This window comes from Physella acuta, unplaced genomic scaffold, assembly GCF_028476545.2.
Source record: "Physella acuta isolate Inbredline_101_S28 unplaced genomic scaffold, ASM2847654v3 ptg000115l, whole genome shotgun sequence".
Taxonomy (NCBI): domain Eukaryota; kingdom Metazoa; phylum Mollusca; class Gastropoda; family Physidae; genus Physella; species Physella acuta.
The window spans coordinates 554,590-568,876 of NW_026731635.1; the positions used below are offsets into that span (position 1 = coordinate 554,590).

Sequence of the window (14,287 nt, forward strand, 5' to 3'; positions counted from 1 at the left end):
ACATGATGAAATGTGTCTTGTTATTAAAGACATTTTATTCATATGATTAAGTGTGTCCTAAAGACATTTTATTCACATGATTAAGTGTGTCCTAAAGACATTTTATTCATAAGATTAAGTGTGTCCTAAAGACATTTTATTCACATGATGAAATGTGTCTTGTTATTAAAGACATTTTATTCACATGATTAAGTGTGTCCTAAAGACATTTTATTCACATGATTAAGTGTGTCCTAAAGACATTTCATTCACATGATTAAGTGCCCTAAAGACATTTTATTCACATGATTAAGTGTGTCCTAAAGAAATTTTATTCACATGATTAAGTGTGTCCTAAAGACATTTTATTCATAAGATTAAGTGTGTCCTAAAGACATTTTATTCACATGATGAAATGTGTCTTGTTATTAAAGACATTTTATTCATATGATTAAGTGTGTCCTGAAGACATTTTATTTACATGATTAAGTGTGTCCTAAAGACATTTTATTCATAAGATTAAGTGTGTCCTAAAGACATTTTATTCACATGATGAAATGTGTCTTGTTATTAAAGACATTTTATTCACATGATTAAGTGTGTCCTAAAGACACTTTATTCACATGATTAAGTGTGTCCTAAAGACACTTTATTCACATGATTAAGTGTGTCCTGTCACTCCAGACATTTCATTCCCAGACCGTCACTGGCTGGGTGCACCCAGACACATCAGATGAAAACACTAGCAACACAAGCCGAGCTTTGTACAAGACACAAACAAGGACTTTAAGATGTCTCGCGATAAGAGAAATCTACACAAGTTCGGCGTCACAAGGACACCCAGAGGACTCGACTACCTGATTGTTGATTCCATCTCTTCTTTTTCCTCCTTCCTTCTCACATAAAATGTTTATTTGTATGTTCTATATTTGTCTGTATGCCAGTGGCGGAACTAGAAAAAAAGGGCCACCCCGCAAAAAAAATGTCTGGGCCCCCTTGTGTGTATATATATATATATATATATATATATATATATATATATATATATATATATATATATATATATATATATATATATATATATATATATATATATATACCAAATTACATAATGTGATGTGTGTGAGTGAATTTGAATTTTTTTTTGTTTTAGATTTAGAACTAGTTTATTTAAAAATGTTGCCGTAAACCTGCCTATCCCAGAGTTTTTAGCCGGTCAAAGGATATAAAACGTGAAAGCTTTGTATGTGTAATGGTTTCTCGTGTTATGTTTATTTTTATGTGTTTTTGTATTTATATTATTTGTTTCAAATTTATTTCCTTATTCTGCTTGTCATTCTTTAGTATGTGTTTTTTTTTTAAATAATAATTGCAAGAAGTAATTGCTTTTTAATTTGTTTAGTACAAATATATTTAAATGAGCTTAGGAGCACCCCAATTTAACTATTTAAAAAAGGGAAATAAGTCATGGAAGTGTTTTGAACGTTTGCCTATCTTTCACACTACAGCACAGGCATATAGTTTTTTTAACGCAACAGCATGCGTTTGCTACTGTATAACATCACAACTGTAGTAGATCTGTGTGTTATTTACAAAAGCTTTTACCGTCAAGTCAAAAATGCAAGAAAATTATAATTTTTAACTATAAAAAATTTACTATGGTCGGCTATGGGCCCCTAAATGGCGTGGGCCCCCCCGCATTGCGGGGTCTGGCGGCACTGTAGTTCCGCCCCTGCTGTATGCTTGTATATGTCTGTTGATTTGTTTATCTATGTTTATTCGCCTGTTTTTTTTACTTTCTCGTATATACGAAGTATAGAGAAAGTCTTGTAATCGTGCAAAAAAAAAAAACGATATTTTTGCAAATCTCGACGTTTTACACCTCACTGATACGGAAAAACATAATTTTGCAATCTTGTCCGTATGTCTGTGTGTCTGTCTGTCTGTGTGTCTGTGTGTAAACACGATAACTTGAGTACCGTTACAGCTAGGTTGATGAAATTTCATATATAAGTATTATATCAAAATCGTAGATCCGTATCAACTTTTGAGCGATTTCCGATAACCGGAAGTGGTACTTTTTCTACTTTGAATTTTTCAAAAGCCTATAACTTGAGTACTAATTCAGATAGATAAATGAAATTTCACATGTAAGTAAAAGATCTAATTCTCTACCTTCTATCAAATTTTGAGTAATTTCCGTTGACCGGAAGTACTAATTTACGCTATTTCCGATTTCTCAAAAAAACGCAAGTAAATTTATAAAGTACTAATAATATTGCGCACTATTATGCACATTTTGTTTTGGCGTTTGTTTGGTGCGCAATGTTTTTTTCTATGAGATTCTATTCTATTTTTAAAAGTTTAAGTAATTAAAAATCATGTCTACATTCCAAGTTATATAAGAATATTCGAGAAAGTTTAGGGGAGATCACTCCCGGTTTATTTACTCAAGTTAATAAAAACACTTCACATTTAACATTGTGTTCTTATGTTGCTTCACGTTGTAAAGATATCGTGTTTTGCTCAAGGTGCTTTCCCGTACGTTTTTTTAATGTCAACAGTCCGGGTGCCACTTCTGTTTACTTTTAACTTCATTTCACTTCTATTGTTGTATTCTTTAGCTCTTCACGTTTCAAAATATTGAATCGTTCACTGCGCTGATCTAAGGGAGACGACTAGCGAGTTATTAAAGCAAACTGGGTTGCCGGTATTGTGGTGAAAAATGAGTGTACATAATAAAGTTTTGTCGGCTACATTTCATACAAAGGAAAAAAAAAACAGGATATGAAAAGTTTTTGTAAAAGAAAAATGTTAACCAGTCGGCAAGTAATTGGATAGACTGCGGGTATGATGTATGCAGCTGAGGCCTAGCGTTAGTTTTTTATTTTTATTTTTATAAAGGATCGCTGTTGGCAAGGGTCTGAAATAAGGTGTACTACACATTATTTAAGACAACAGAGACATTTCTGGTCCCCCATCCCAGAATGTCTTCTACACAACTCCTTAATCTACCTACTTGGTGTTATTGTCCTTAATATGTGCACGATCAATCAGGTCAAGGGTAAGATGTGTAACATCCCGTATTAAAACCAGTGACATAAAACGCATTTACCATTGTCAAAGTCCTGGGTTTGATTGATCTGGTAGAGATTACAGCAAAAATTATACAGGGCGTGGCCTAAGTATGGGAGAGGCTCGTGCTTCGTAACGTCATCAGACACGAGTGCCACCCTTCCCCCCACCCACAAGTGTGGTACCCTATCAAAGCGCGCGCGACAAAGAAAGAAACACAATATTGGTACTACTTTTTTTAGAAAATGTAGCATTTACCTTCAGATAAATAGTAAATACAATCAACAACACGACACCATCACTGTACTACTCGACACCACCAATATACTACAATCACTGACATGACACCACCAATGGACTACAATCACCAACTTGACACCACCCATCTACTACAATCACCAACATAACACCACCAATGTACTACAATCAACCACCAACATAACACCACCACTGTACTACAATCACCAACACACCGCCACTGTACTACAATCACCAACATGACACCACCACTGTACTACAATCACCAACACGACACCACCAATGTACTACAATCACCAACACGACACCGCCAATGTACTACAATCACCAACACGACACCACCAATGTACTACAATCACCAACACGACACCGCCAATGTACTACAATCACCAACACGACACCACCAAAATACTACAATCACCAACACGACACCACCAATGTACTACAATCACCAACACGACACCACCAATGTACTACAATCACCAACACGACACCACCAATGTACTACAATCACCAACACGACACCACCAATGTACTACAATCACAAACACGACACCACCACTGTACTACAATCACCAACACACCACCACTGTACTACAATCACCAACATGACACCACCCATCTACTACAATCACCAACTTGACACCACCAATGTACTACAATCACGAACACGACACCACCACTGTACTACAATCACCAACACGACACCACCAATGTACTACAATCACCAACACGACACCACCAATGTACTACAATCACCAACACGACACCACCAATGTACTACAATCACCAACACGACACCACCAATGTACTACAATCACCAACACGACACCACCAATGTACTACAATCACCAACATGACACCACCCATCTACTACAATCACCAACTTGACACCACCAATGTACTACAATCACCAACACGACACCACCAATGTACTACAATCACCAACACGACACCACCAATGTACTACAATCACAAACACGACACCACCACTGTACTACAATCACCAACACACCACCACTGTACTACAATCACCAACATGACACCACCAATGTACTACAATCACCAACACGACACCACCACTGTACTACAATCACCAACACGACACCACAAATGTACTACAATTACAAACACACCACCAATGTACTACAATCACCAACATGACACCACCACTGTACTACAATCACCAACACGACATCACCAATGTACTACAATCACCAAAACGACACCACCACTGTACTACAATCACCAACACGACACCACCACTGTACTACAATCACCAACACGACACCACAAATGTACTACAATCACCAACACGACACCACCACTGTAGTACAATCACCAACATAACACCACCACTGTACTACAATCACCAACACGACACCACCGCTGTACTACAATCACCAACACGACACCACAAATGTACTACAATCACCAACATAACACCACCACTGTACTACAATCACCAACACGACACCACCACTGTACTTCAATCAACCACCAACATGACACCATCACTGTACTACAATCACCAACATGACACCACCACTGTACTACAATCACCAACACGACACCACCACTGTACTACAATCACCAACACGACACCACCACTGTACTACAATCACCAACACGACACCACCAATGTACTCTAATCACCAACATGACACCACCAATGTATTACAATCACCAACACGACACCACAAATGTACTACAATCACCAACACGACACCACCACTGTACTACAATCACCAACATGACACCACCACTGTACTACAATCACCAACACGACACCACCACTGTATTACAATCACCAACACGACACCACCAATGTACTCTAATCACCAACATGACACCACCAATGTATTACAATCACCAACACGACACCACCACTGTACTACAATCACCAACACGACACCACCAATGTACTACAATCACCAACACGACACCACAAATGTACTACAATCACCAACACGACACCACCACTGTAGTACAATCACCAACATAACACCACCACTGTACTACAATCACCAACACGACACCACCGCTGTACTACAATCACCAACACGACACCACAAATGTACTACAATCACCAACATAACACCACCACTGTACTACAATCACCAACACGACACCACCACTGTACTTCAATCAACCACCAACATGACACCATCACTGTACTACAATCACCAACATGACACCACCACTGTACTACAATCACCAACACGACACCACCACTGTACTACAATCACCAACACGACACCACCACTGTACTACAATCACCAACACGACACCACCAATGTACTCTAATCACCAACATGACACCACCAATGTATTACAATCACCAACACGACACCACAAATGTACTACAATCACCAACACGACACCACCACTGTACTACAATCACCAACATGACACCACCACTGTACTACAATCACCAACACGACACCACCACTGTATTACAATCACCAACACGACACCACCAATGTACTCTAATCACCAACATGACACCACCAATGTATTACAATCACCAACACGACACCACCACTGTACTACAATCACAGTTTAGAAGATACCATCTGTGTCCCACAGAAAAAATCTAATCTAACACCACCCACCCACGACAAAAGATTTCAGTCTCCACCCGACAGATATGCGACCAAAAGAAAACTCTCCAATAATTGTTTCGGAGCTTTGTCAAGCCGTTTTTCCGTCGTCTTTTGAACCGGTTTTAGTGACGCGTCTACCGTTGTGAAAGTGAATGCCAAACGTGACAGAATTTTTTCTTAATGCGTTTTAAGTTTAAAAGTAACATGTGCCATAATCTGCGTGGTATTTTTGGGTGTTGGCTGATCTGGAGTTCTCTGTTAGGATTGTTGGTAGAGTTATGGTTATTGAGCAATGGTTAGGAGTTCAAGTACAAAAACTTAACGATAAAACAAAATAAACCGGGAGTGATCTCCCCTAAACTTTCTCGAATATTCTAATATAACACTACGTGGGATGGCAACTCGGAATATAGACATGATTTTTGTTTACTTAAACTTTTAAAAATAGAATAAAATCTAGTAGAAAAAAGAATTGCGCACCAAGTGAACGCCAAAGCAAAAAGCGCATAATAGTGCGCAATATTATTAGTTCTTTATAAATTTACATGCGTTTTTTGAGAAATCGGAAATAGCGAAAATTAGTACTTCCGGTCAACGGAAATTACTCAAAATTTGATAGAAGGTAGAGAATTAGAACTTTAACTTACATAACTAGATAAGACTGCACCAAATGTCACATAACTAGATAAAACTGCACCAAATCTTACATAACTAGATAAAACAGCACCAAAGCTCACATAACTAGATAAAACTTAACCAAAACTTACATAACTAGATAAAACTGCACCAAATCTTACATAACTAGATAAAACTGCACCAAATCTTACATAACTAGATAAAACTGCACCAAATCTTACATAACTAGATAAAACTGCACCAAATCTTACTTAACTAGATAAAACTGCACCAAATCTTACATAACTAGATAAAACTGCACCAAATCTTACATAACTAGATAAAACTGCACCAAATGTCACATAACTAGATAAAACAGCACCAAAGCTCACATAACTAGATAAAACTGCACCAAATCTTACGTAACTAGATAAAACTGCACCAAATGTCACATAACTAGATAAAACAGCACCAAAGCTCACATAGCTAGATAAAACTGCACCAAATCTTACGTAACTAGATAAAACTGCACCAAATCTTACATAACTAGATAAAACTGCACCAAATCTTACATAACTAGATAAAACTGCACCAAATGTCACATAACTAGATAAAACAGCACCAAAGCTCACATAACTAGATAAAACTGCACCAAATCTTACGTAACTAGATAAAACTGCACCAAATGTCACATAACTAGATAAAACAGCACCAAAGCTCACATAGCTAGATAAAACTGCACCAAATCTTACGTAACTAGATAAAACTGCACCAAATCTTACATAACTAGATAAAACTATACCAAATCTTACATAACTAGATAAAACTGCACCAAAGCTTACATAACTTGATAAAACAGCACCAAAGCTCACATAACTAGACAAAACTTAACCAAAACTTACTACCAAGACTCTAGAGATCTTTGGTTGGCGGCCCTTACCCCAGCAGGACAGAGGACTAGAGATCTTTGGTTGGCGGCCCATACCCCAGCAGGACAGAGGACTAGAGATCTTTGGTTGGCGGCCCATACCCCAGCAGGACAGAGGACTCTGGAGATCTTTGGTTGGCGGCCCATACCCCAGCATGACAGAGGACTCTGGAGATCTTTGGTTGGCGGCCCATACCCCAGCAGGACAGAGGACTCTGGAGATCTTTGGTTGGCGGCCCATACCCCAGCAGGACAGAGGACTCTGGAGATCTTTGGTTGGCGGCCCATACCCCAGCTGGGGGGACGGGCAGTGATTGATGATGATAATGATGATAATAATGATGACGATGATGATGATGATGATGATGATGATGATGATGATGATGATGATGATTTTCAATTTTTAAAGCCGTCCTGCACATCTTCATCTGTTAGTATGTGAAGATTGTCTTGTAAAATTAGCAGTTTTTTTTTCTACTTAATAATTTAATGATTACATTTTTAATATATCATCTTCACGTGATATAATACTATTTATGTATTTTTATACTTATTATTTTTAACATCAATCCTAATTGAGTCATTTAGAATAAAGAAATAATTCACTAAAATATGAGCTAACTTTCCCTCTACACATTTTTTTCTTTCTTTTTTTTTCTTTCTTTTTTTTTTTTTTTTTCCTTTCCCTCTTAGAAACCCGACTTTCTAATCGGCAGAGCTTCAGAAAATTAAACCTTATGTCCATTGTTTAGTTATTTTTTAAAATATTTTTAAAAGATATAACTGAATAAAAAAAAAAAAATAAAACTTATCTAATTTCTATCAAGAAGTTAATCTAATGACTCGTTCACTTATTTATTTATTTTTATAGGAATACCGAACACTTTTTTAATGTGTTTAGAAACGAACGCATTCATAAAAAAATTATGTATAATAAAGTCCTAATACTGAACATATTCTCCAAAGATCAATCATGAATCGAGTTTTTTCATGCTAACACTCTTCACCCCCCGCCCATCATCACACATTGTCACACTCTTCACCCTCTGCCCATCGTCACAAAGCGTCACAATCTTCACCCCCCTGCCCATCGTCACAAAGCGTCATATTCTTCACCCTCTGCCCATCGTCACAAAGCGTCACATTCTTCACGCCTCCCCCCGCCCATCGTCACAAAGCGTCACATTCTTCACCCCCGTGCCCATCGTCACAAAGCGTCACAATCTTCACCCCCCTGCCCATAGTCACAAAGCGTCACATTCTTCACCCCCTGCCCATCGTCACAAAGCGTCACACTCTTCACCCCTGCTCATCGTCACAAAGCATCACATTCTTCACCCTCTGCCCATCGTCACAAAGCGTCACACTCTTCACCCCTGCTTATCGTCACAAAACGTCACATTCTTCACCCCCTGCCCATCGTCACAAAGCGTCACATTCTTCACCCCCCCCTGCCCATTGTCACACATCGTCACACTCTTCACCCCCTGCCCATCGTCACACATCGTCACACTCTTCACCCCCTGCCCATCGTCACACATCGTCACACTCTTCACCCCCTGCCCATCGCAACACATCGTCACAAAAGTTTGAACATTCTCCTCCTACACTCCCCTAAGAAAGTAACGTCATGTATAGAAGTCTATAAGAACATCACGCAAATATTACACACAATAAATCTCGTCATTATCAATTTTTTGCTGTGGTATCATTACTCCTTTTACTTCTTATCAACAAAGAATATCAGAAAACGGTCATTACACCAACTTTAGAACGGGATTATAGGAATAGCTGAGTTTAACAGTACACAGACACAAGCAAAGAAGATTAAGAATTAGTTGGTGATTTAGTTGAATAGTGGCAGATTTAATCAAGTGCATACAATATTATGCCAGATATTCTATTGAAAGCCAAATCAGTTAAAGGCGAGTACATAATTATGTCTTTAATTTAAAAAATGCTGGCCATCTTACCTTGAGCACATGTCACCACCAACAGCAGCAGTCCTAGGACCCACATGGTCAATTGTCCACGAAACGTCTTTGCTAATTTACACCAACGCCTTTATCTAACTTTAAACTGAAGTACAGCTACAAAGGTACCATTGTCGAAAAATTTTAATTCATCCAAATTTTCGAGGTTAAATGTTTGCAAACGGGAAATATGTTTAAAATTATCGATGCTCGCAGTTAAAATACCTCGGAAAATGAGTTTTTCTAAATAGTAAATATTTCCTTCAAGCAATACTGTCTCCAGACTTGCGGTGCATCGGTATATTAAATTATTTCAGTGTTTGAATATTCAACAGTTCCGCGCCCCACTAAAACTTTAACCAAAGCGAGTCCTCGCAAGGGGAAGAAGACAAATGCGGTTCTCTCCCTTGGTCTGAAATTTTAAAAATCTTTCAAGCTCTTTGAGAAAAAAAATACGACGGTACTTTTATGGTGTTTAGTTTCACCTACTAAATAAGAACCCCGCCCTTTTTAAAGAACTTGGACGTGAAGTAAGAAACTTGTTTTATTTCAAAAACGCCACATATATTAAAATGTTTCGCAGTAACTCATTCAGATTTAATTGTGCTCCTGATTTCAATGAATGCCCCGCGATAAGCTGTTAGAGGGCAGGGTGGAACACAAGCGGACTACAAAGGGAACTTTGTGCAGCTACCGTGAAACAGGCCTGTTATGTGGGGAGGACGCAAAGATACACGAGCGTCAAATTAAAGTGGGCCTTGCACAACATGGGACAATTCTACAATGTTCGGTGTTGGTATTCTCATGCACCATAAACGGACAACATGTACAATGTTCAGTGTTGGTATTCCCAAACATAGCTTGGCTAGATGGTTCCAACTTCTGAGGTTTTAGGGGCTAAAGCTGCTGTTAACTAACATTTGAACAGGGGAGTTCCCGAAAATGTTGACAAAAAGGCACTCAAACTAAAGTTGACTACACTTCACCCAAACTAAAGTTGTCAACACGTCACCCAAACTAAAGTTGACCACAACGTCACCCAAACTAAAGTTGACCACAACATCACCCAAGATAAAAATTGACTACGACGTCACCAAAGATAAAAATTGACCACAACGTCACCAAAGATAAAAATTGACCACAACGTTACCAAAGATAAAAATTGACCACAACGTCACCCAATTTAAAGTTGACCACAACGTCATCCAAACTAAAGTTGACCACAACTTTGACCTTGTAACCCAACTGTTAACCAGGAAGTGTCCATTCATGACTGACCCGGAAGTCGTAACAACTAATTGGACTGGTTTATTTTTTCTATAGTCACGACCCAGTAACGCCCAGTAAAGAAGCGCCATATACGTTAAGTGGTTCACTATAGAGTTATGACTGCACCCTTTTCATAAACCAAGGGCAATAATTTATCCCCCACCCGCCATTCTTTTGATATAAACTATGCGACATTTTCGAATCCCACCCCTACCCGCTTTTATTGCAACGTAAAATAGTATTTCTATGAATCCTGTTCTGGCTTTAGACCGATTCCTAAACGGATTCTATCCGTGTATGGGTTATTAAGCAAATAAGCATTAATTTATACAAAAATAACGCAAACGTGGGCTTAGCTTAAAGTTAAGCTCAGGAACAATCAAAGCAATAAGAGATTTAAAAACTATCAACTTAAATTATTAACGATGTATCGTTATGTAAGCCTAAAAAATATGGCCGATGATGCTGTTAGGTCGGGTTCTACAAGTTTTTCATGCATGAAAATTCCTCTAACCGGTTCCTTTATTACTCCACACCCCCCCCTCCCCTGTCATGTCATCTTTATCAAAGAGGGAAAAAAAACTGGGTCGTTCCAGTGATGGCCATAAAGAATACGAGCACCCTTTTCATTATGACTAGTGTATAGCCGAGCCACTAGGGCGATTTTATACAGATATTTCATAGCCATAACGTGCAGTTGAATGCCTTGATGTTTCGCTGGTTTCTCTGTAGTGCAGTTATTTGATTGTTAATGGTATGGGGCTGAGGACACTCATACTGCGAGTGGTGATAGAGGACAAGTTGAATGCAATAAAAGTAACGACTTGGAACAAGTTACTTGCAACATAAAATTGACAACAGTAAAAGAGTTGTGTGCAACTTTTTAAAGTCTCCACTTGGCGGTAGTAAATCTTGAATTTAACTTGTGGTTATCGGGCCGCTCAATTTTAAATATTAGCGTGACCACGGTCACTATTCATCGGTTATGTCCCTTCATTGTTTTAAGACTTATATTTTAAATGTTTTACTAATAGTAAATGAAAAACCACAACATGATGACGCCAGTTTTGCTAGTTTAAGTTATTATTGATTCCGCTAGTATCATGTCAGTCTCGTTAATTTGATCGATCCCCTAAGCATAATATATAAGTGCACATTTCTGTGACGATATAATGAATCATCACGTCATCCTCTCGCACAACACACACACACACACACACACAAAGGTTATTATAATTTTTTTAAATAAAATATTGTACATGCGTACTAGTTATGAAATATTTGACAAGCGGTTACAGAGTAAATTATAAAATATAAACACTTTGATTCTTATTTTTTAATGACACCATAACACCTTTAAAAGTCCGCCGGTGCAAAGTTTAAAATAGGCTCGTGATATGAACACCCATCATTGTTTCTTACAGACTTTTTTCTCCAGGGGGGGGGGGGGGGGGGGGCACTTGAAATTTTCGGGACGGAGGGGGTCGGACTAAAATTTTCTGGGGGAGGACACTGTTAAAAGTATATATTATCTATATAAATTCAATTTATATGGAGATGCCTGGAAAAAAAATTTGACTACCATCTCACATTTTTAATATACTTAGTCGCGGAATTTATTAATATTTATCATTTCAGATTTAAAAAGAAATCAGCAAATTTAACCTGAAACCAAGAAGTTTAAGGGAAGCTACTCAAATTAATATTTTTTGTACTGTTATCTTTTTTATTTATTATCTAACTTTGGTATCTAAAAACGAGACATTTTACCAACTTTGCATTAGAAAAAAGATAATGAATACAGCGTGTAGATAAAGTATTATGCTATTTTTCAAACTAGAAGGAAACATGTTAACAAAATAGCAAACGCGACCTTGTAGTGTAGGGGTGTTGTAGTGTAGGAGTGTTGTAGTTGTAGTGTAAGGGTGTTGAAGTGTAAGGGTGTTGTAGTGTAGGGGTGTTGTAGTGTAGGGGTGTTGTAGTGTAGGGGTGTTGTAGTGTAGGGGTGTTGGAGTGTAGGGGTGTTGAAGTGTAAGGGTGTTGTAGTTGTAGTGTGCAGGTGTTGTAGTGTAGGGGTGTTGTAGTGTAGGGGTGTTGTAGTGTAGGGGTGTTGTAGTGTAGGGGTGTTGTATTGTAGGGGTGTTGTAGTGTAGGGGTGTTGTAGTGTAGGATGTTGTAGTGTAGGGGTGTTGTAGTGTAGGGGTGTTGTAGTGTAGGGGTGTTGTAGTGTAGGGGTGTTTTAGTGTAGGGGTGTTGTAGTGTAGGGGTGTTGTAGGGTAGGGGTGTTGTAGTGTAGGGGTGTTGTAGTGTAGGGTGTTTTAGTGTAGGAGTGTTGTAGTTGTAGTTGTAGTGTGCGGGTGTTGGAGTGTAAGGGTGTTGTAGTGTAAGGGTGTTGTAGTGTAGGGGTGTTGTAGTGTAGGGGTGTTGTAGTGTAAGGGTGTTGTAGTGTAGGGGTGTTGTAGTGTAGGGGTGTTGTAGTGTAGGGGTGTTGGAGTGTAGGGGTGTTTTAGTGTAGGGGTGTTTTAGTGTAGGGGTGTTGTAGTTGTAGTTGTAGTGTGCGGGTGTTGGAGTGTAAGGGTGTTGTAGTGTAAGGGTGTTGTAGTGTAGGGGGTGTTGTAGTGTAGGGGTGTTGTAGTGTAGGGGTGTTGGAGTGTAGGGGTGTTTTAGTGTAGGGGTGCTGTAGTTGTAGTTGTAGTGTGCGGGTGTTGGAGTGTAAGGGTGTTGTAGTGTAAGGGTGTTGTATTGTAGGGGTGTTGTAGTGTAGGGGTGTTGTAGTGTAGGGGTGTTGTAGTGTAGGGGTGTTGTAGTGTAGGGGTGTTGTAGTGTAGGGGTGTTGTAGTGTAGGGGTGCTGTAGTGTAGGGGTGTTGTAGTGTAGGAGTGTTGTGGTGAAGGATAGGTAGACCGACAAAAGAACGAGGATTCAAGTTAAATAAAAGCTTGTAGAAGAGGTTAAATAGTTAAATCCGAAAATTACACGACACATGATGTTTAAAATATTTTTAATGGGACAGTCAAGACTTTTCACGATGAGATTGATTAGCAGCTAAATTTCTGTTTACTTTTTACCATCCCAGAAGAGTAGCTATATAGCTGTGACTGTTTGGTCTTATCTTGGTCTAATCACCTTTGAAATACAAACTTTGAGTTGCTATTTAATCCAGACCACCAATATTTTTGTGCTATATTTTAAAGATAAAGTGGTTGATTCATGGCTTTTGAATGTATTGTTTGTATACTCCTTGTCGGAGTAATAATAAAAATTCTACTTAAAACAATATTTATGCGCGCAGTTTTGCGGAATTTCCACAAATCTTTTGTTTCATTTTCTTAAAGAAAACATCGCCCCCCCCCCCCCACACCCACCTCTTTTACCTAAATTATTAATAAACAAAAGATACTTCAGTTTAAAACAAAAGTCTTACAGAAAGCAAATCATTTTTTACAAACAAAAAAAAAATAATAAAATAAATTTCGAGAGTGCGACCTGTTTAATAATTCATTTGTGGAATTTCCGATTTCGGTATTTTCCAATAACGAAATGGAAATCTTGTTTCTAAATATAGATTTTCTAGAACCGCAGGTG

At 38.4% G+C, this 14,287-nt stretch overlaps 1 protein-coding gene across 1 annotated transcript in view; it reads right to left on the reverse strand.

Annotated features, from left to right (window-relative positions):
• The window catches only part of LOC131934657 (cadherin-23), an 81,774-nt gene extending 72,253 nt beyond the window's left edge, over positions 1 to 9,521 (reverse strand). The window contains exon 1 of the mRNA XM_059290729.1: positions 9,435 to 9,521. Within this exon, the coding sequence (XP_059146712.1) occupies positions 9,435 to 9,480 (46 nt within the window). The 5' untranslated portion in view covers positions 9,481 to 9,521. The remainder of the gene's footprint in view (positions 1 to 9,434) is intronic.
• Between the last annotated feature and the right edge of the window lie 4,766 nt (positions 9,522 to 14,287).